General features: G+C 42.6%; 1 protein-coding gene across 1 annotated transcript; it reads right to left on the bottom strand.

Moving 5' to 3' along the window:
* Positions 1 to 13,521: 13,521 nt before the first annotated feature.
* On the bottom strand, positions 13,522 to 21,897 carry MED21 (mediator complex subunit 21). The gene is made up of 4 exons (XM_084506595.1): positions 21,759 to 21,897; positions 21,426 to 21,540; positions 16,788 to 16,888; positions 13,522 to 14,334 (listed from the first exon to the last, which is right to left on the bottom strand). Exons 1-4 carry the CDS (start codon positions 21,798 to 21,800, stop codon positions 14,158 to 14,160), a joined length of 435 nt encoding a protein of 144 aa, XP_084362721.1. The 5' UTR covers positions 21,801 to 21,897; the 3' UTR covers positions 13,522 to 14,157.
* Between the last annotated feature and the right edge of the window lie 660 nt (positions 21,898 to 22,557).

Here is a 22,557-nt window from a genome sequence, read left to right as displayed (position 1 = left end):
TGAAATTGGTGTAATTCTTTATCTTTAGAAAGCAGCCAAACCATTTCTTGGACAAAGAAGTGTAGGTAGAACAAAAACTGATAAGAAGCCTCAAAGTAAATAGATACAAGATCATACTCCTTTTTCTGTGAAACCACATAATGTATTTAATATTGTCAATTTTTAAAGACTTCTGTATAAATGTTAATTCTCCAGAAACAAAAATACTTAAAGAAGCAGTTTTTTGTTGTTGTTGTTTTTTTTTTTTTTTTTTTTTTTTTTTTTTTTTCCCCACCTGATTCACTCATGAAATGCAAGAAACCTCACAAGGCTGTTCTCTCAGAGCTCATTCCCACTCCAGGGCAGACATGCAAATATTTATGTGATTCTGCAGACAGTGTGCTTTAGGAATCTGAGTTCCCTTATGGAGGAAGTGAGTAACTCAGTTTGACTTCAGTGGCAGTTACTCATATCCTGTGAGGAGACAAGTGGGAAAAAGAAACAAAACAAAACAAAACAAAACAAAACAAACAAACAAACAAAAAAACAAGAAGAGAAGAATCCAAGAAAAGAAAGGCAAGGGGGTGGGAGGCAGATGAGCAGGCAGTGAATGAACCATCCATGATCAGTGATCCTCACTTGCTCTGTCCTTTGCCGGCACAACCCAGAGAAATTTGTAATAAATGTGAGAGCCCAAGTGATGGAGCTTCAGCTCCCTCACTGTACCATTTCCTTGTACATCCTTTATCATCTTTCAGTAACACTTAGAATAGCATGAAGATGTTAAATACTACTTCAAATGTCTGTTCCCAGACAAACATTGTACATAGCTATGTGTGCCTCTGCATACATATTTATACGCACAGAGCTATATCAGGGATTTGGATATTTAGGGATAATGCTGCAAAACATGTTGAGATGTTAACTCATTACTTGAAGTTTAAACCCTGACGTGCCTGTTGCTTTCTGGATCAAAGCCAGTAAAACCTGTGTGTAACACTTGTCTCACCACTTCTGGCCCTAAGCATTCTGCTGCATGGAATATCAGGGCCAACAAACCCAGCTGGCTACAACAGCTCCAGTTGACACTAACATTCCCTGAAGAAGTCTACAGCTTGGGTTCAGTTGATTTAGTCCCTTGCTCAGCTCATTAGTTTCTCAGGGAAGTCCGGAGGCAGACAGGGAGCACGATGAGGAGGCTGATCCATTGCTCCCCAGCAGAAGCATGTGTAACTCGGAGCAAATGGCCTTGTACTAACACATCAAGTCGTGCCTGTATTAAGTGTTACATCAGGGCCATAGGGAAGGTGAAGCCTAATGCACTGCACTTAAAACACTTCCTGAATGGTTTTGGAATCCGCCAGCATCAACTAAGACAGTGTTCTTAAGAAATGAGTTCAAAACAGGTCAAGGCTGGCAGATTTTTGTACCAGGAAAACACTGTGCCTGAAGCCACTGGGGGGCTAGAATTTCACAAGTGCATTTTGGGGCAGTTTTACATCACTGCCATGCCATACCCCACTGCACACACAACACCCATCTCAGTGGGGAGGCAGCTATATGCTCATGGAGGCTTGGGCCTTCACAAGCAAAAATAAGTCTTTCTGAAGAAGGGGAAACAAGAGGAAGGGTGTAGGGGAAGACATGAAGGTCAATATTCAGAACGATTTTGTTACTGATTTCTTTCCTTCTCAAAGTCCCTCTGATAAAGAATCCCCTTCCCCAAGCTCTGACAAGAGGTGTGATAAAGCCCATGGCTGACATGTTCTTGATCTCCTCTGGAAGGTTCTTGTCACAAATGGTCCCCCCTTGGGCAGAGGCTCAATGTTTCTGGAGAAACCACTGCTTACATAGCACCATGACGGGGTTTTGAGCAGTGGAGTCAGGCTTTTGGAAAGATGACCATGCCAGGTCCATGAGGTCAACTGAAGCCAGGCAAAAATAAGAAGCAAAAAAGCTTTGCAGAATGGATGTGGGAAAGACAGGGTAGAGGAGTACTGTTCCTGCACTTCCTGGTCTTTCTGCCTAGGGATCAGGGTTGTGAATCCAGCTGCTTGGTTTAAAGGTAGAAGGGATGATGTTTCGAGGAGACAACATGTAGAAAGAGTAAGCTAGGAAGCAATTGAGTAGTATCTGCAGTTATTTTATTTCATAAATCATCATCTATCAGCAAGTTCCTCTTCTCTCTCTTTTTGGCTCGCCCATCTTCTGACACTCAGAATAATTTTAGTCTAATTACACACCACAGTTTAGAATAATCATTTTCTTTTATTTATTTATTTTTTTTCCCAGTGGTTGGAGATCATTTAGAAACATTTGAGCCTGCATTTCCAATGAGCCAGCAAATGGCCTTAACCCACCATGGGGTGACCCTGGTAGGTGGGGAGGAAGTGCAGAGTCCACCATCTGGAAACAGAGGTGGCCTAAGCCTCCTCTGATGGCCTCCTTCGATTCCTCGGCTGTACCCAGCAGCAGCAGCCTTAGGTTGGGAGAAGATTTTTGGCGATGATATGGTGACTGCACAGAGCCGGGAAGGGTTTGCCTTTTGTCTTCCATTAACTCTCCTTTATTTATTTATTTTAATTAGCTACCTAATCTAGCTCACTATTTCTAAGGGCTTTGTGGTCAAACTCTGTTACACAAGCATTTAGGTCAAGCCGCCCAAACCTTAGAAAAGAAGAATTGTATCTATCTAAATGTCCATGGAGTGAATCTGAGAACTCCGTGAAGTGTTTCAGCTGTGATTATCCGTTTCCCTGTGTAGCACCTGAAGCTATTTTTAGCACTGATATGTTAAAGTGGATATCTACAAATCTATGCGGTAGGTAAACATAGCAGAGTTGGGAATGACGTAAGTCCCCAAAACCCCTGTCCCATTGCCAGTCCAAGAAGACATTAAGGAAAACATTGTGATTACTGAGAAATGTCTGGTCAGCTTAACCATTAAAGCAGACTGAACTGTTCAACCTACTTAATAAAGGCAAACTTCTGGGCAGCTCTGGTGAGATGACATTTTCCCTGGGTGACATCATTCTACAATAATGTCTTGAAAATACTGTGATGAAACATGCAATGAGACAAGTATTCTGGCCTTTCCAGACACCTGTGAGTCAGCCTAGACTGTTTTTTTTTTTTTTTTTTCCTCTCTAAATAAAGAACAGTTTCAGAGCTAGTTTTCTGAAAGCTCTAGGAGTGACAGAGGAACTAATACACAGAGTAATTAAAAGATGTTGTTGACATATTCTGGCTCTCTCAACCCTTCAGTCACTCAGGCTCATTTTTTAAACCTATTCCCATTTCACAAGGTGCATTTGTTGTGAGCCTCAATCATTTGAAATATCAAGGCTTGCAGATTTTAAAAAACTGATTGTTTCAGTGCTTGAGGAGTATGATTGTGCTGTCTGTGAGCTGGCAGCACCTCACTGAGTGGGGGAAAACCATCATCAGACAGGAATCTTGCAAACTGCACATTTCACCCCCCTGCTCCAGAGCAGCTTTGTTGCCTTTGTCCATCCATCAGCGGTGGCAAAAGGACCTGCTTCATTAGACCCCCAACTAATTACAGTATGCCCCAGTGCCTCCCTGGTCCTTTTTTTTTCTGTGACAGCTGGTGCGTGGTGGAGATGCAGGCCCCATCTATCTGCACTGGGGAGCTCGACTGATTTGTCTCTTGATGGGCTTGTGTTGTCCTTGGCCATGCCACACGCATTTGCTAATGCCCCCGGTAACAAAAGCTGTTTTTGCCCAAAGCTGGCGTTGTTTCATGTGTGTGTGATGGCCAGCATGAAACGAAATAGTATCATGGTTCATTGGGTAGATCTGCCTAAAGCTCCTGTAATAAAGGACACAAGGGAAAACTCTTCTTACTGCTCTGAGGAAAAACTCTGTGTTTGAATGGACAAAGAAGAGCACCTGTCCCTCCAGATGGAATGTCAGTGCCAGAATAATGCTGATACTCTCCCCTCCTTGCAGATAATGAGAGCAGATTGTTTTCAGCTCAGTCTTTCCTCCATCCACTTCAAAAACAAAATCAACTAATAAATTACCAAAATAAGATTATTCCAAAGTATACCTTTATCATCAGGTAAACAGTATGCATCTGTTAAACAGTCAAATCTCACCCCGAGATCTGTACAGGGTCTGTGGTATTTACTCCATCACTGCTTGCCCAATTCCTTAATATTTAATTACATTTATTTGGATTTGCCAGACAACCATGAGATGAAGTTGACAGAGCAATCTTTTCTATGAAAAGAACATAGAAAAAAGATGAAATTGACATCTCTTCTTCAGAGAAAAAGCAGGTGAAAATATGGCAAGGGAAATAGCAGAGGCAGTCACAGCCGTACTTAGCTGTTTCATCATAGTCACAGAAAATAATAATAATAAAATTATAGTAAAGTCACAGAAAATAATTCTCTGTCCCTTTATTCTGGTTCAGAATGAATGTCTCTCCTGTCACAAGAAGCTATGCAGACATTTCACTTTGTCACTGAGGCACACAGTTCAATCGAATGGGTTATTCATGGATTTGATTATCAATGAGGGACTACTACATCCCCATTTACTTGCTGGAATACTCTTTTTCTGGCTTTTCCTTCATCTTTTCCCTGCACATCAAAGTCCCTGTCTGGCCCCAAAGTTTAGTATATGTTATATTTCACATAAGGGGGGATATGAGAGATTTGACTGTAGGCTACTCACCTCCCAGTACAGAGCCCTGACTTCAGGGTTTGAGGTTGCTCTGGAGTGGTGAATTGTTATATATATATCTATCTATATAATATATATATATATATATATATATATATGAACTCATACTGGAGCACAAACCACATTTGCATGGTCTCAGTCCGTCTTTATGTATTAATGACAATTTCAGTGCTTCTATGGAAGGTGGAACATTTTTGAAAAAAAAGCCTGGCAAGCCCCTCAATGATGTCTTACAGAGCAGTGTTTAAAATATCCCCTGAAAATTGTCAGCAGAGGTGACCACAAGCAGTTTAAACACACTCTCTACTACACAGTCTGTAGTGTTTCAAATTGCTGCTCTTCTAGACTAAGAGGCTGACCTGAAGACGTATTCTCAAAGCACTGACCTGAAGATTTTGAAAGAAAGGAATGCGCCTCTAGGGACAGGCCAGGGTGGTCACAACTAGTAGGGATGCCTCCTTGCAACCGATCTCAACAGGCTCATGTCCTCAGTGCATGTTTCTGGAGGGTTAAAATAACAGAACAATACATTTCTGCAAGTGCAACAGCTGGCTCTATTGTGTCTGGTATAGGAGTCCCCGAGTACGCCAGCACTATGAATCACAACAAAGAGACAATTAAAAGTTCTGCAGTGCAGTGTCTCCTTGCAAGCACTCCATGCAGCCTGCAAGCCCATTTCCAGGAATGACTGTTCCCTGCAACAGACCTACCACCGAAGAGGTCTGGTTTTAAGGCACAGGCTAGAACACAAGTACCATAACGAGGTCTAAACATGGGATGAAAATGGAAGGGGATGCCAGGGTGAGCAAGATCAATTGTGCCCCACCACATAATATTTGGTTCAAAAGCATCCCGTCACACTGAAACCACAGGATAGCATCTCACACCACAAGGCTGCAGTACCAAGAGCCACAAATTCTGGAGTATCCACAGGAAGCAAGCACAGGGGATCCAGGGCACTGTCTAGGTACTCATTCCCTTACGTCCCTTATGGTAGTAAGAAACTTGTTAGACTAAATGCCTGAATAATCCCAAGTAACAATCTACTTCCATGCCACAAAGAGGGCAGAAATAATTTTAGCAATCCCTCTCACTAACGCTGGGGCTGATGTCTTCCTGAACTCAGATTTTCTGATCAGTCTAACTCGGGCCGTGCGGTTCTGACGCAGTACTGCAGCACCAGGGAGAGTTTTCAAAGCAAGCCACAGCTGTCAGGTATCCCACCCAGCTTTAGATGTGTTCACGGCTAGGTTGAATAAACCATCACTCTTCTAAAAGCCATGAATCATAACACAATTTGCTGCTGAAGAAAGACAAGTCTGGAGAATGTACAGTTAACAGCTGAAGTTCGCTTGCCACACCTCAGTGTGAGATGTTATCAACAGAAACCAACCACAAGTTCCCTTTACAAAGCAAGGACTACAACCTGTTTACAGTTTAAATTCATTATTTGCTCTTACAAAAAGAGAAGTTATGTTATTGTAGCTTTATTCTGGTACCAATCAAGCATAAAGAGCCAGGCAGAGTGTAAGTACAATTTTTCTTATTGGGGTAAATATTTAACTTAACTACCCTGAACAATCAGACTCATTTCTGATGCTGCTCCATAGGATTCTTCTTGTTACAATGTCCCTGGAATAAATGCATCTCTTGCATTTTGGACTACTGATTTATGGTCTATTCCGAAGCTCATCAAAGTCAGGACTCCAGAAGAGGTTGGTACCCGCCGTTGCACAAAAGACAATTAAATATGACCTAGCTCAGAATAACAAGTAACACAAGGAATGCTGGCATCTACAGATGCCTAGCCATTTTCTTAACTCATAAAACAGACCTTTTGTGAAAACGGATCCCTTTCTCCCCAGCTGTACCTACCTGCTGAGGTCAAAACAGTGCCTTTTAGCGTGCCTAACAACCTGAACATCTCCTGTGAGAGTGGCTACCAGGGATTAACCTGCTGTTAGTTGTAACAAGTCAGTAGAGGGCCAGATGAAAGGATATGTGTACTTGTGTGGCCATATACTCATTCACCTGCTGCTGTTGCTGCAGCAAAATACCTGCTGAGGAAGCAAGAGAGGGAAGCAGTTAAACAAAATTGTTCTCAGATGAGAAACACTAATGCGCTGAGTGGAATTACACTTTGTACACTTAAGCATACAACAGAACAAGTCAGAGCTTCCCATTCTGCCTCATTGGAGATTTCACTCTGTCTGAGCACACCAGAGGCCTCTTCCACAGCTTGCTTGAGTCACAGGAAGGATTCCCGTTGTTGTTGCACTCCCGTGGCCCAGGGAAGTTGTGGTTGTACACCCATCCAACCCACTGAGAATTGGAGTACTTCAGTGGTGCCTGGGAGCTTCGTCTCTCCTTTGCCAGCAGTGATTTCTAAAGCAGGGTTGTTTGTGCCCTTGGATGCCTAAAGCAGGTTGGAACACCTCACCAAGATCAACAGTGGGCACCTTTTCATAGCTGGCTTTCAAAGTACAAATTAAAACCATGCTAATTTTAACCAGTTGTGTAATTTTACTTCAAACTCACTGACTTTTGGGGAAGGGGGGTGATGTTGTACAGTCTCTTGGAGATTATTTTAGGGATTCAGTTTAGGTGTGACCCAACTTCTTCCTCCCCAACTCTGAAGGCATGTCCAGGCTGCAGCCCCAACCCTGACTGTGATGCCATAGAGAGAGCCACATGGTGGGAGCTGTGCAAGAGAGGGAGGTACCTCACCAGGTGGTGGAGAACTGGCTGGGCATTTCTATGCCCCTCACTGCCCTCCAAGTGGTCTAAAATGGTTCTGCAGCGTTTGATGGAAGCAACATATGATGCTTTGATCATTCAAGGAAGCATGTTTGATGGAAGCTTCACTTTAGGCTGTGCCTTTCTCTTTGTAAATGTACAGAGAACAATACCCCCCTCTGAGGGGCCTGGGACAGCGAGGTAACTTCCTTAGCATCATACACACATACACAGTGCCACTGAAATAAAGGGTCTGCTTCCTCTCCATCATACACCCTTTGACAATAGCTGTGTGATTCTGCTGACTCTTTTACAGTGGAGGTTGGACAAATTATTGTGCTGTCATTGCATCACTGTACCAGAGAATCCCTTCTAACAGTGGATTATTGCAATTTTTGGAATGCCAAGTGAAATGGGCACACCGAAAAACATCCTTGGTCATGGCTTCACTTTCATCCTCAGGCTCATCAAACATTTATACTGCTCCCTGTCACAGGGAGGGATTTATCTAACTGGTGAATCTGCAAACTGTCCAGTTACCAAAACCAATTATTATTTTGAGTGCTTGTTGATAGGAGCATTCAAAATGAAATGGCAGGTGGGCTGTAAGCAGAACCCACCCTATTTCTGATACCTTCTGAAAAGGAAGCAGGGGAACTGTATTTTATTTATTTATTTATTTATTTATTTATTTTCAGAAAGATGCACTTTATCATAGAATCACAGAATCATTCAGGTTGGAAAAGACCTCTAAGATCATCTAGTCTAACCTTTAACCTAGTACTGAAGTCCACCACTAAACCATGTTTCTAAGTTCTAAGTCCACATGTTTCCTGAAGACCTCCAGGGATGGTGACTCAACCATTTCCCTGGGCAGCCTGTTCAACAACTTTGATATGTTGTGTACAATTGCGTATCAGAGCTGTCCTAGTATTTTTCTATGAACACCCCTCCTGTTCAGCACTGAAATAAAATTTAACCTTCCTGTTTTTCCTGACTGGAGGCAGTTCCCTAGGCACCACACAAGCAGATTGTTACTTCTTCCTATTCTTGTTCCATTGGACACCTTGAGAAGACACTGGAGAGATGCCTGCAGAAGCCCCTTTTCCACAGGCTTCATAGGGTCTTGGTGCAAGAGCCCTCTTCTTTTGAGCTCTTAGCTTTGAGGGTGTTCTTTTTATGAATAAGTCTTCTCTGAGAAAGCTTGAGAAAACAATTACGATTTTTCTTTATCACTTGTGGAAAGTTAATGTGTAGTCAGCTGCTCTCCCACACAGCCATAGAGTGAATTACATTGTTTCCTGAAAGAGGGCTTCTATTTCAATCTTCTCTTTTCAAGTGGGCAGGGTGGAGAAAGGATGTTTTGGAGTCAGATTGCACAGTCCCTATTCAGCTACAAATTTCCACTTCACAGGATTAATTCATTTAGGACTTCATTGAAGTATGTAAGCTAAAGAGGCTAAATCCAGGAACTTCTGAAGTAGTCTGGTAATATTTATGGTAAGTAAATATCATATTAAAAGAGTTGGTGGAAGGTCTGTTTGTACTACTCTGCTATGCTTCATGAATGTTAGCTACAGACAGAAATTCAGAAGAAATGTGGTGACAGTCTAAGCAGTTACAAAATAGATAGCTCTTTTGTGGTCAGAGCAGGAGCTGAATTTCCTTAGCTGTTGGGCTATACCGGGTGGCTACAGCAGCAGCAAAAATATAAAAAGTCTGTTCTGCTTGCTTAGCCTACCATGGACAAGTAAGATTTCCTACAAATCTTTCCTAGAAACATAAATCAACATAAAACCTGTGTGTAAGTGTATACAATCAGTATATAATAGTTGTGAAGCTATACTCCTACGAAGCATGTTACACTAACCACATTAAAACGGACAAACACTTCCTGAGGGTCATTGCCACTGTGAAGTGTACTCATTGCAAGCACATACAACATAGTGGCTGACATATTTGGAGCATGAAAACACACCTTATTTGCAAACTTTTTCTGTGCCCTTTGTTGCTAGAATATAGTCCTAGCAGTTAGAGGTAAAAAGGACAAATTTGCTCCTCAGAAAATAAAATCTACTCAAACTTTCTTCCATAGATTTGAAAGAAAAGTCTAGAAAAAAACTTTGTTCTTGTCTGGTGCCTGAAAATAGGACTTTCGTTATTTCTTATGTAAGGCAAAACAAGCTATATAAAAGACAAATACAATTTCTTTCTTTAGAGAAGACTGCCTTTGTCTAATAATGAGTCAGCATCATCTGACAGATTAATTTTCTTTCAGTGTAGGATGGGGATTTTGCATATCACACTCTCCAAGGGCACCTGTTGGAAACTTGGGCTGCCTCAGCATGGAATTTCACACCACACCTGAGAGCAACTCGATAGCCTTCCAGTGCAGAGACCACAAAGTCTCAGCAATAGGAATGAGGCTGATACCAGACACTTCATGTTTTCTGTCCTCCAGATCTGCCTTTTTAGAAAGAGGACAAGGAAACAACATTCCCTTACAGTTTCCTGGTTCTTTCTCAAACAATTAACATGCCTAGCATCCATAGGATCATTGGGTCAGACAAGACCTCAGGAGGTCTCTAGTCCAACCTCCTGATTGAGGGTTGGTCGTTGTGAGGCCAGGCCACGTTGCTCAGAGCTTCATCCAGTCAGGTCTTGAAAATCTCCAAGGACTTCCAGCTTCTCTGGGGACCATCTTCCAAAACATGTTTGTCCTAATGGTGGAAAAGCTTTTGTTTGTAACTGCTCTAAACCTCACCTCTGCTGTTGCAATTTTTGCCCTCTGTCTATCACTCTCCTGCCACGCAGCGCTTTGACAAGCCCAGCCCCATCGTCTCATAACCTTCCCGCACTGGCTGTGTGGTTAGGTGGGCTGTGGTTACATTCCCCCAGCGTTATCCCTTCCCCAAGCCAAACAGGACCAGCTCCATCAGCCTCTCCTCACCAGGGAGGTGCTGCAGCCCATGCCACCAGCAGTCTTCTGCTGAACTTGCTGTAGTCCATCAACACTTTTTTTTGTTTTCATGTCAGGGACCCAGTGTACTGCGTTCCAGACGCAGTCCCACAAGTGCTGAGCAGAGGCAAGTGATCACTTTCTTGATGTACTGGCTGTGCTTCCAGATAACAGCCCAAGATGCCACTGGCCCTTGCCACTGGCCAACGCCAACCGCTGGCTCACGCTCAGCTTGTTGTCTGTCAGGACTCCTAGGTCCTTTCAAGCAAAACTGCCTCTGGCCTTTTTTGTTGCAGACTCCCAAAATCTCTTGGTATCAACTTTGCCAGGGTGGCCAGGGCAGCCTCTCCTTCCCCATGCCACACATGCAGAAGCTCCCCGAGCTTCAAACATCAACTAATAACGTCAGGATTAACTCCGTGAAGACATGAAATTAAAATACTGTTAATGCACTTCTTACAGTCCCTTTAAAAAGAAATGTGTGAACTCCTCCTTAATCTTGTATATAAAATTGAGAACAGCCACTGTGAGGTGCTCCTCTCCTCCAGGCATGGTTGTTTATGGTAAAAAACACTAGGCTTTGATCATCTGCTTTTATTTACCACATTGATTCCAACATCTTTGCCAGTGGGCTATATAGATTCTCAGCATGAAACACTCCTGCTCATTTGAAGTGGTTGAGATTGTTTTCCAATGGAATTTTCCATTATGCTCTGCACTATCTTTCTTCAAAGCACAATTTGTTCATCGGGCAGCACTCCTTGTCCAACATAATATGCAGAACTCTTTTATACCTGCTCAGTATTTTTGCTTTCTTCCTGTGGTGCTTCAACTCCTCCATTTATTCTCATCTCCACCCAAGTTCTCTTTTACAGCTCTCTGGTGGGTAACCTGATATGTTTGTTAGCAGCTGTTCTGCAGCCTTTTCCCCATCCTCCCCCCTAACATTGAAACAGGAGGCAGACATTACTTCTCAGGGAGGACACAATGCCTTTTGCTATGGGTCACTGGGTTCCTCCCTTTTCATTTCCCCCCCCGAAAGTTAGAGTGCTAGAAGATACTGACACAGTAATCCTGCATACTCCACAATTCTTGCATGAGTGTAGCACGCTAAGCTATTTCAAAACAGCCCCATAATTAGATTGTACACTTTTTTTTTTTTTTTTTTTTTTAAATAAAAAATATTTAAGCCCCAAGAGCAGGGACCAGACAAATCAACCCATCTCACACAGAGGGGAAAAGAATCCACATCTCCAAGCCCCAGACCTAATGCATTCTCCACTAGACAGCTGTAGCAAATACGTGTTATTCCCCTTCTGCCACAACACACCAAAAGCCATGGAGCCTTACAGAATGAGCTGCAGCCTGGGAAACAGCAGGTAAGGACTTACAGTAGCTAGTCCAGCAACACAGCGTATGAGGACTAGCGGGGTCACATCTTACATTGCTACTCACTCACCCAATCATTACATTCTCAAAGGAAAGAGGAATGATGTTGGCCTTCCTGCTTTTTAACCTGGATCAGACTGCATCCCTATTAATTAAATCGGCAGCATTTGCTAAACTACACACAGGCAGAGTCAGAGAAACCACATATACATACTGGGAGCTTATACCTCTTAAAATTTTCTTTCAAGTGTGATTAACCTAGATACCAACACACACTTTAACATAGAGTGGTCTACTATATTCAAATAAAGGAAAATTTCTACAGCTAAGCAATATTAATAAGTTGCATTAATACAGCAGTTTTCAAGTACAAAAATAAAAATATATGGAACAAAAACTGTATTGTTAGTGAAGACGTACACCATCTCTGAAAAAGGAAGTCTCAAAGTGAACAAATTTGAGGTGATGCCCATATTAAACTGTACTAGGGAATCTACTATAAAGAACTAATCCCTTTTCCAGGACTGTACAAATATGAAATTAAGATGTCTCAATACCTATAAAATATGTAAGCAAAGCCAAGCACTTCACTTAAAGTTTTCCAAGTCTATTAGCTTTTTTAAAAAAATCATCATCTTCAGATGCACTGGATGCAGTTTTCCCAGAAAAGAGTAGGCCTGACGAGCTTACTTCAAATTAAAATTTTGCCCCTCAGCCTCCATTGGCCACAGGCATATTTACAAGGCTTAATAAGTTGCCACAGCTCAGTTATTTTACATAGCTATACCATTACAGAACTGGAGTTGTGCTTTGTGTAGCCTCTTTACCTCCCCAGTTGTTTCTTTTGAGGAATCTGTATGGTGTAAGCCTGACAATAACAGACTAAATTTATGACTACAGAAATGCAAGTTTGACTAAATATTAAATTAAATACAAGCCTGATTAAATATGTCAATTTTATTACTTTACAGGTTGGAACAGCTTTGTAGTTTTTAATCCGCAAAACATGCTGCTACAACACCTACCATTCTGTGCCACATTACACTCTTCATTCCATTGGTGCAGCCTACTAAGCAGAAGGATCTAATTCCCTACAGATCAGATTGCTAAAGACCTACTTGAATTGCTCTTATCTGTCCATCCACATTAGCAATACACATTACCTAAGCTGATGCACGTCCAATACATAGAAGGTAGTCTTGAACAGGAAATGAGTAGACATGTAGAAATAAACACAATAACACAAGTCGGGTAACTCAAAGACATAGAGGGTGACCAACAGTTTGACTCCAAGTTCATGTGCTGAAGCCCAAATCATCTGGTGGGTTTGTTTTCGGTAGTTTTATTTTGCATTTTATTTTTTCCAAATGGAAGAAAAGATGTTGGCATTTCTATAGTCCTAGGATGAGGAGCACAAGTTTTTTCAGTGTGTGAAGATAGAAAGAAAAACCTCTCTACAGCATGGTGGGGATCACAGGACTTTTACTGCTTATGATTTTAGCATTCACATGGCAGCAGCTGCTTATGCTGAAAAGCAATATCACATAAGTTACTTTCAGTTCTCACTGCTAGTTTCTCAGAGCCATCCAATGCTTCCTCATTGCTGTCTGCTTTAGAGGAATTCACCAGTTGCCTTGAGAATGCAGAACAGCAGCAGAAGCAGAGCAATGAGCAAGTAACAGCACATCAGTGGCTGCAATGGAGTTAAAAACCCGTTTGTGAATTACAAATGATAAGAGATGCCATACCACGTATCTGCAGATTTATTTATTTTTAAATGAGATGCCAATGGCATGAACACTTGCTCTGCAAACTTTAGAGTTTACCTACCCCTTTATTTGCTCTGTAAAAGATAAGCTAAGTAGTAATACAAATGTTTAATTACCATTTTTGTTAATTAAAACAGATGGCCACCACTGTATTTGTGCCATTGTCTAGCATTATCTGTATGAACTCTGGCAAATTAAACAGCTTATTTGAGCTTTACAGAAAATACACCAAGAACATACAAGTTTGCAGACAGATGAGTAAATTACACAAATACCATTATGGTAACTTTGTTTCTTTTAGACAGTAAGGCCAATATAAAAAGTAACAGATTGAAGTCAGACATATCTATGAACAGAAAAAAAAATAAGATATTAACATTTTAAGTCAAAGAAATATACACTAAGATGTGAAATTTGAGAACAGAACCACCATATGTTTCTCATATGTCACATGCCACTTAACCTCTGAGGAAAGACATCGTTACTGATAATCAGAGCACTTGGTAGTCCCCCAGGAGCAGGGCTGGGTGATGCAGTTCCCTGTAGACACAGAGCTGTGTTTTCACCTGGCTTTCACAGTTGCATTTTGCAGGGGTGCACTGCCCCCTGGTGCTACGAGTCCGGAAGGGGCTGGCTATGCGTGCCGCTTCTCGTCTTCAGCTGTGACTGGGCAATATCTGCCAGGGCACTCTGTATCTTTTCCAGTAACATATCTCCACGATAAACCACCTCTTCTAGACGGGCAGCTGCTTCGTGATTTTCTTCTTCTAATCGATACAGACTAGCAGCCTTTAAAATGGAAGGGAGACAAGTAAGGATCTTCAAATACACAAAACTGACTTTCTTACTGAGGGGAGGCAGTATGTAACGGTTAACGCCCCCTAGAAAACAAAGATTCTCCCTTTATCCCCAAATTCTATACTAGTAAATTCAGAGTAACTCATTAGAGCGTGCAGCCTGAAACACAGTGCATATCCACATGGAGTAAATTAAAAACACCAAATAGAGATGTTAGCTGCTTTCATACTGCAACACTTAGCTCTCCTGATAAGAAGTGAATATTTATCCCCTTCCCCACACAGGTACTGAAAACTATCCTTAAATCTTATGGGGACCTTATTTAGACCGTCCTATTAAATAGCATATTTCACATGAAACTAACAAAATCACATATTTTATTTCTGAACAAAAATGCTTCACTTAGACAAAGTTAGTGAAATAAAACACCTGAGCTTCAGCATTCAGGTAAAATATTTACCAAATTTAAAGCTACTCAGACTTGTTCCAACTCAATTACAGAACAGATGAAACAAAATTGGCTTCAGACACTTTTTTTAAACTACTACCCAAACCCTTAAAACCTGGTTAATGGGTCTCCTTATAATCATGCTTAAACTGGTAAGTTTTTGAACATATTCATCTCCTGCTCTGCAAGGCTCATGTACAATGAAGGTTAATATATCACCTAAGACTTGACAGACCTTGGAAGAAAGGTCAGAGAAAGAATAGAAAAACATACAAACTCAAAATATAGAATCCAGCTCAGTTAGTTCAGTCTCAGATGTTAGAAGATTGACTGCAGGTAAACTGCCATTTTTGAGCAAAATATGCATCAGCCTTGGCACAAAAGACCTCAAGAGGGACCAGTAAATTGTGTTGGGTATTAAGGTGGCAGCCCCTTTTATCACTTAAGCCTACCTATCAGGTGTCTATCTACCTTTTTCAACTAAACCTTCATTGCATACCTTAGAGTATTCCAATCACCATCAGACAAGACAAAATAGTATTTTTAAATGTCAGAATATTTATCTTTAATAGTGCCCTAATTCAAACAACAGAAAATAAAAGTCAAAACTAGAATCAGTAAAAGATGGAATCCAGGCTAACTTCTCAAAACCAAGCAAAAAAGATCAGAAGTTCTTTTGAAACCAAGTTCTGCATGAACTAAGTGAGAAACTGTTAGAATATCAATTCTGAGGAAAGCATGCCCCTACTGGATAACTAATTCCTTTCTGGAGCACCCTGGTTTGCTTGCATTAGCTGTCACTACAATCAAACCCAACTCATTCATGAAATAAGTCTAATTTAGCTGCAGAAGAAAGAAGTCTTCAACTATTAGATACAGTCACATGAAATGAGGCTGGTGTTTACATTCCCAATTAGTATGTTCAATTGTTATTAGCAAGGTTTCCAATTTGCTTTTGGATAGTCACAGATTATCAACCCTGGTGTAAAACCTTCAGGAGATCTTAAATAGATTTCTCAAAGAAACAGAATTTTCTGTATCCTTGCTGCATTCTAAAAAGAAAATACTTGATGTAAATTTAGAAACTAGAGTCCAAAAAACCTGACATTTAATATGCAAGGTCTGCACACAGAACATCAAAAACAAACAAACAAACAACAAAAAAAAAAAAACAACAAAACAAAACACAGCAGCATTCTTTGAATTGTAGGTCTGAGACATTTTTTGGAAGTGAGAAACAGCTGAATGTTGCAAAAGGGCTCAGAAACTGTTTGCAGCAGTTCCATTCCTGTAAGGCAGGGAATGGAGATTATGATACTGGCTACGCTTGCTAATAGCTGCCTTGGTTAGTAGCTCCTTTCTGTTCCCAAGCTCTTCCTAGAGCTTCTGCGGTCTAAAGAAAGGAAGAACAAGAAATAAAAACATCAAAATTGCCTGGCTGGTCCAAAAGAGTACATCCTATTACTGAAAAGTGAAGGAACTGCTTTGTGACAGAGATTGAGAACTTCAAACGTACCCTGCCAATCCTTTAACAACCAGTAACATTGTAGCAGAACGAAAGACTACAGAAATGTAGCTACAAAATGAAACGGCCCTAATGAGCAAATAGACAATGAAAGATCCAAGGAAAAAAAGCAGCCAACAATGCCAATGCACATCAGTATTGTCATATCTGTTGCATTAATATTAGAATATCTACACAACACAGGTAGCTGTACTATGCTTTAGGACTGTGATGTTATGATAAGTTAATTTTGGAAAACTTTGTAGCCAAAAAGTTTAAAATATTCTGTGCATAGCCGTATTAAGAACCAAATGTAAAGAGCAGTTTTTCCAGTGAGCCCATAAAATACTGACAGGCTACCTTCCTGAAAAATTCAGGCCAACACGAGAGTCACTTTTTATGATTGCATGTCTGAAAGTTAAAAAAGTGTTTAAAAAAGAAGGAAAGTTGCCATCAGTAATGGCCGATATTTTTAATTACAAGTACTCTTACCTGTAAAGCTGCTGTTGATTCTTCACTAGGCAGGGAATCTATTAGAACATCAATATCTTTTGCAGTTCGTGCAATCAATGCTGCAAACAGCTGGGCATATTCTTTAAAAGAATTAAATAAAGTCAGCCTACTCAACACATTATTGAAATAAGCACAACCCTGCTTTTACAACAGAAAATTCTAAAGAGTTGAAGTATACAGATGCTAAAATTTCCCCTAGAGGAAGGATGTAACAGTATCATAAGCGATAAGAACACAACCATATTAGTGACTGCATCAGTTGACAAGGGAAAAGTGACTGATGTCATCTACCTGGACTCCTGTTAGGCCTTTGACACAGTCCCACATGACATCCTCATCTCCAGATTGCAGAGAGATGGATGTGAAGGGAGGACCATTCAGTAGGAAAGGAATTGGCTTGAAGTCTGCACCCAGAGAGTGATGGTCAATGGCTCTATGTCCACATGGAGGCTGGTGATGAGTGGTGTCCCTCAGGGGTCTGTCTTGGGACCGGTACTGTTGAATATCTTTATCAATGACACAGACAGTGGGATTGGGTGCACCCTCAGCAAGTTTGCAGGCAACACCAAGCTGAGTGGTGCAGTCAATACAAGAGAAGGAAGGGAAGCCGTCCAAAGGGACCTGGAAAAGCTTGAAAAGTGGGCCCATGTGAACCTCAGGAGGTTCAGCAAGGCCAAGTGCAAGGTGCTGCACCTGGGCTGGGGCAATCCCAGACATGAGGACAGAACTCATTGAGAGCAGCCCTGCGGAGAGGTTCTGGTGGACCAAAAGCTTGGCATAGGCCAGCAGTGAGTGCTTGCATAGCCCAGAAGGCCAACTGCATCCTGGGCTGCATCAACACAGGCATGGTCAGCAGCAGGTCGAGGGAGGGGATTGTCCCCCTCTGCTCTGCCTTGTGAGGCCCCACTTGGAGTGCTGCAGCCAGCTGTGGGGCCCCCAGCACCATAAGCATGTAGACCTCTTAGAGCGGGTCCAAAGGAGGGCCACAAGGATGCACAGAGGGTTGGAGCACCTCATCACAGGACAGTCTGAGAGAGATAGAGCTGTTCAGCCTGAAGAGAAGGCTCCAAGGTGACCTCACTGCAGCTTTTCAGTACATAAAGGGGGCTTATAAGAAAGATGGAGAACAACTTTCAGTTTCAAACCATTCTCCCTTGTCTTGTCATTATCTGACAGAGCAAAAGGAGGGGAAGACTTAGATTAGAGGTTAGGAAGAAATTCTTCACTCAGAGGGTGGTGAGGCACTGGCACAGGTTGCCCAGAGAAACTTTGGAGGCCTGGAGGTGATCAGGGCCAGGCTGGATGAAGCCCTGAGTGACCTGGTCTGGTGGGTGGCATCCCTGCTGATGGCAGGGGGGGTGGAACTGGATGATCTTTAAGGCCCCTTCCAACCTGAGCCGTTCTACAAAGATGATGGCAGTTTGACTACAATCCCAGATAGAACAAGGTAACTGGTTATACAAAGGGCTGGGCTTTATATAAGTGAGAAAATAGCTAGAACTCCATCATGGTTAGCCAGTTAAGAAATTACTAAGAACAGTACTAGTCTAGTCACTACATTAAGCACTGAAAGTAGCTAAGAACTCATTTAACCTTTCAACCCTTGCCTTGAAGTCTGTCACTAGACGTAAAGAGAACACTAGAAACTGTAAAGGTTCTAAAAATTCAAATACACAGACTACATGGTCTATTCTGGAAGTAGTAGGACTGGCTTTTTCCTGGGCGAACGGGCAGACGAGAGGCGGTCTGCACGCGCACGATCAGTGGAGGGGGATATTGGGAACGCTGGGAAAAATTGGCAGTCGGCTGTCAGCTGTTGAAGAGAGCAGGTCGCTTGTACTGTGAAAACCTGTCAAAACGCCTCGTCACGGAGAATCATGGAGCGTTTACTGGAGCAGCGATACGCGATCAAATTTTGTGTAAAGCTTGGTAAAATGGGCAAAGAGACTCACGACATGATTAAGAAGGCCTACAGTGATGCTGCCATGGGTAGATTGGGTGTTTTTGAGTGGCACAAGCTGTTCCAAGAAGGTAGGGAAAGAGTGGAAGACGATGACCGCTCTGGATGCCCTTCGACCAGCAAGACCAATGAAAATGTGTCGCGAGTGAAAAATTTACTGAACCGTGATCGCAGGATGAGTATCAGAATGATTGCTGATGACTTAAGCATTCCTTAAACCCAAGTTTTTGAGATGGTGAAAGAAAACTTAGCCATGAGGAAAGTGTGCGCGAAGTTTGTGCCACAAGTGTTGTCAGAGGAGCAAAAGGCCAACTGGAAAGCAATCTGCCAGGATCTTCTTCATCATGTGAATGAGAAGCCCGACTTTTTGGACAATGTTGTGACCAGTGACGAGACGTGGGTGTTTGAATACGACCCGGAGAGTAAGCGGCAGAGCACAGAATGGCACACCCCTGCTTCCCCACGCCCCAAGAAAGCACAAATGAGCAAATCCAAGCAAAAGTCCACGCTCATTTGCTTTTTTTGATCGATATGGAGTCATCCACAAAGAGTTTGTACCACCCGGACAAACAGTTAATGCAGTTTTTTACGTGGAAGTCCTCACAAGACTGCGAAAATGCATTGCTCGTGTCCGCCCAGCCATCGTCAACAATTGGCAGCTGCACCATGACAACGCGCCGAGCCACACAGCGTTCCGCGTAGTGGAGTATCTTGCCCAGCACAAGGTGGCAACGCTGCCTCAGCCCCCCTACAGCCCCGACTTGGCCCCACCAGACTTTTTTCTATTCCCGAGAATAAAATCAACGCTCAAACGGAAGCATCACGCATTGACAGAGGTGCTTCAAGAGGCCATGATGAGGGAGCTAAACAGCATTCCGGTCCAGGTGTTCCTGGAGGTGTACAAAAACTGGAAAACTCATTGGCAGTGTGTAGATGCAGAAGGGTGCTACTTTGAAAAATTCTAATCGTTTGTTCTATTCTCATGAATATTTTTTTTTTTTAAAAATGAGTCCTACTACTTTCAGAACAGACAGTAAATTATGTTAAGAATCTTGAAAGAATGCAAGGTTTCTTAGTTGTTTTTTTTTTTTTTTTAAAAAAGTTAACTATTCAGCCACAGGAAAAGTTAAATTGCCACTGAGAAACAGAAGAACATAAGTTAATAATGGATCTTAATTTAGCTACCGGATCTTTGAAAGACCTACGTGGATTTTTAATAAGAGACTCTATAAGTCAGAAACAAAGCTTTCCCATATGGAGTTGTATCCATTCAATTTGAATCAATTTGTTACTGCAGCTAGAATACTGAAACAACCTTCAATTTATAATTTAAGATCTTACACATTTTTTCCTGTTGATTGCTTCCACAAATCTTTCATGAACTGAGAAAATATTCTCCAAAAGAGAAAAAACTAGAAAAGATTGACATTCTCAAAGGTACGCTTGACTTGAATAAAACAACCCAGGCAACCAAAAGCACCCTAACAAACCCACTTAAAGCTTGTCCTTTGTGTTATCACATATATACTCTTACCTGTACATCACTGCTCTCCAGACTAAGCTTTAAGGCCTGTTTGTTAAGAATTTAAATACCCAAGGACGTGTAACTGGTAGTTTTGTTTCATCAGCATCATTAACTCAGTTATATGATTTTACTGAACTCACTACATTCAGGGAAATGAATAAGAAAGACAAAGCAGAGGACTGACCCTTTTAGGATCTTAACAAAGCCTCTAACTCTTAAGTCATCACATAGATGTCAGTACCTGGAAGAGCCTCAAGTACCATAAAGAAGCAAACAAATCTTTTACTTGATTTTTTTTCCAACTAATTTGTGTCAGAGAGCAAGCCACCGTACCCAATGAAGGACTAGTCAACAACTGTCCTAGAAAGAGAATCACCATTCCCCTGGTATCCTACTAATAAAACTTTATCTAATGCATGAAACCTGCAAAATTTTCTCAGGGAAAAACAATAGGGGGTATTGATTTAGGATGACGATAACATAATTATTTAAATACTAACTTGAAATTCTAAGATTACATAGAACTTTTAGTTTGCTTTTCAATTTTAGTATCTTACATTAGTTTTATTTCTCTCAGGAAAAAAATAAATCAATACCCAAGCAACCTACCAACAGCAACTGAAAAAAAAAAAAACACAATTGTCAGCTGGGAGAGTCAACAAGACATTATTCCTTAATTTCATAAGCAAACAACACATACAGAAACATAAATAACTACAAGTCTATGAAATGGCGAATTTTAAACTCATGCTCCACTTCATGAAACTAACCCCTATTCTTGTAAATATATATATATATATTTTTTTTTTTGGAAGTAAAGGGCTGCTCACTAACAACCTCCCCCAACAGTCCTATTACAATAACTTATATAGAAAAGGCTACTGCATGTGTGCAAACAAACCACCACAAGAAACATGTTTTAATGCTTAGTTAAAACTTAAAGTGATCTTTCCTCTACCACAACCTTATCCAGCAAGTGCAGCTGATGTTGTTTCTGACTTAAATTCAGCCACCCCTCGCGTTACTACCGGCGGAACTGCCTGCCGAGCACAAGATGGTGCACAGCCAGAGGCACGGGGCACTCCGCACCGGGACCCGCTCGCGGCGCGCTAGCAGAGGCAGGAGGACTCGCCTTCCGTCGGATTAGCCGGCTGGTCCTTGTTGATTGCCGTCTGGATGTTGCTGAAGGAGGCCGGCGGGCCGCACTGCTGCAGCACCCCGATGGCATTGCAGAACTGGTCTGCGAGCTGCGGGCGGTAACGAGACCGTTAGTTTGCCTCAGCACCGCGGCCACGTCCATCCCGGTTCGCCCTCCGACCCCGCGGCACGGACGGGAGCAGTGCCCGCGGCCAGCAGCGGCGATGCCCCCCTGGGCTGCCAGCGCAGCGCGCCCAACGCCGGGCCCCTCTCCCCTGCAGAAAGAAAAATGCAGAAGAGACAGGAGAGGACAGCAGCACTGCCTCACCGAGTTCACAGCGTCCTGCAGCTGCGTTAACCTGTCCGCCATGGCGCTGCTCTGCCGCCCCGCCCGGACACCGGGCCGAGCCTGCCCCCTGCAGGCCGGGAGGAGCCGCGGCCCGGGGTAGCTCGGGGCTTGGTTAAAAAGCCGAGCCGCGACACTGGCCACCGAAGCCGGGCCACAGAGCTGTTGGCACAGTGTTAGCGCAAAGCTACCGCTCGTTTCTAAGGTATTAGTGAAGCTGGAAGGTTTGTCCTGGGGCTTCTGCAAGCTGGCTGAGTGCGGTGCTGAGCCTGGAGTAAGTGGGGTTTATGGAGCCTCTCGCAGGCGCTGGAGCCACAGTGTGTCCTCTGAATGCTGAGCTGAGGACAGTGACAGAAGTCTCATTTCCAGAGGTCAGCTAGGACAGCAGCTCCAAGCAAAAAGCTAATTTTGATGGTCTTCTAGTATCACACAGACTTTGAACTGTGGGAACCCTGTCTGGCTGAACTAGATATATAACCAGCAAGGACCAGGGAGGTGATCATCCCCTTATGCTCTGCAGCTCTGGTGAGGTTGCATCTCCAGTGCTGTATTCAGCTTTGGGCCCCTCAGTACAAGAAGGACATTGAAGCCCTGAAGTATGTCCAGAGAACGGATATAAAGCTGGTGAAGGGCCTGGAACATAAGTCCTGTGAGGAGCGGCTGAGGGAACTAGGGCAGTTGGGGTTGTCTGCAGAAGAGGAGGCTCCGCTGAGACCTTATTGCTCTCTACAGCTACCTGAAAGGAAGGTGTGGAGAGCTGGGGGTCAGCCTCTTCTCACAG

Source organism: Aythya ferina, assembly GCF_964211825.1.
Source record: "Aythya ferina genome assembly, chromosome: 1".
NCBI classification, from domain to species: domain Eukaryota; kingdom Metazoa; phylum Chordata; class Aves; order Anseriformes; family Anatidae; genus Aythya; species Aythya ferina.
Note: the sequence above shows the minus strand (reverse complement) of the source record. Positions and strands in the feature narration are given on the sequence as shown.

Excerpts from the sequence above, each read along its gene's own strand:
- MED21 (XM_084506595.1), bottom strand. The coding sequence starts at position 21,800 with ATGGCGGACAGGTTAACGCAGCTGCAGGACGCTGTGAACTCG. Across the intron at positions 21,541-21,758 it reads TGCAGGACGCTGTGAACTCG|CTCGCAGACCAGTTCTGCAA; the intron begins GTGAGGCAGTGC and ends TACCGCCCGCAG. Across the intron at positions 16,889-21,425 it reads GCCGGCTAATCCGACGGAAG|AATATGCCCAGCTGTTTGCA; the intron begins GCGAGTCCTCCT and ends ATTCTTTTAAAG.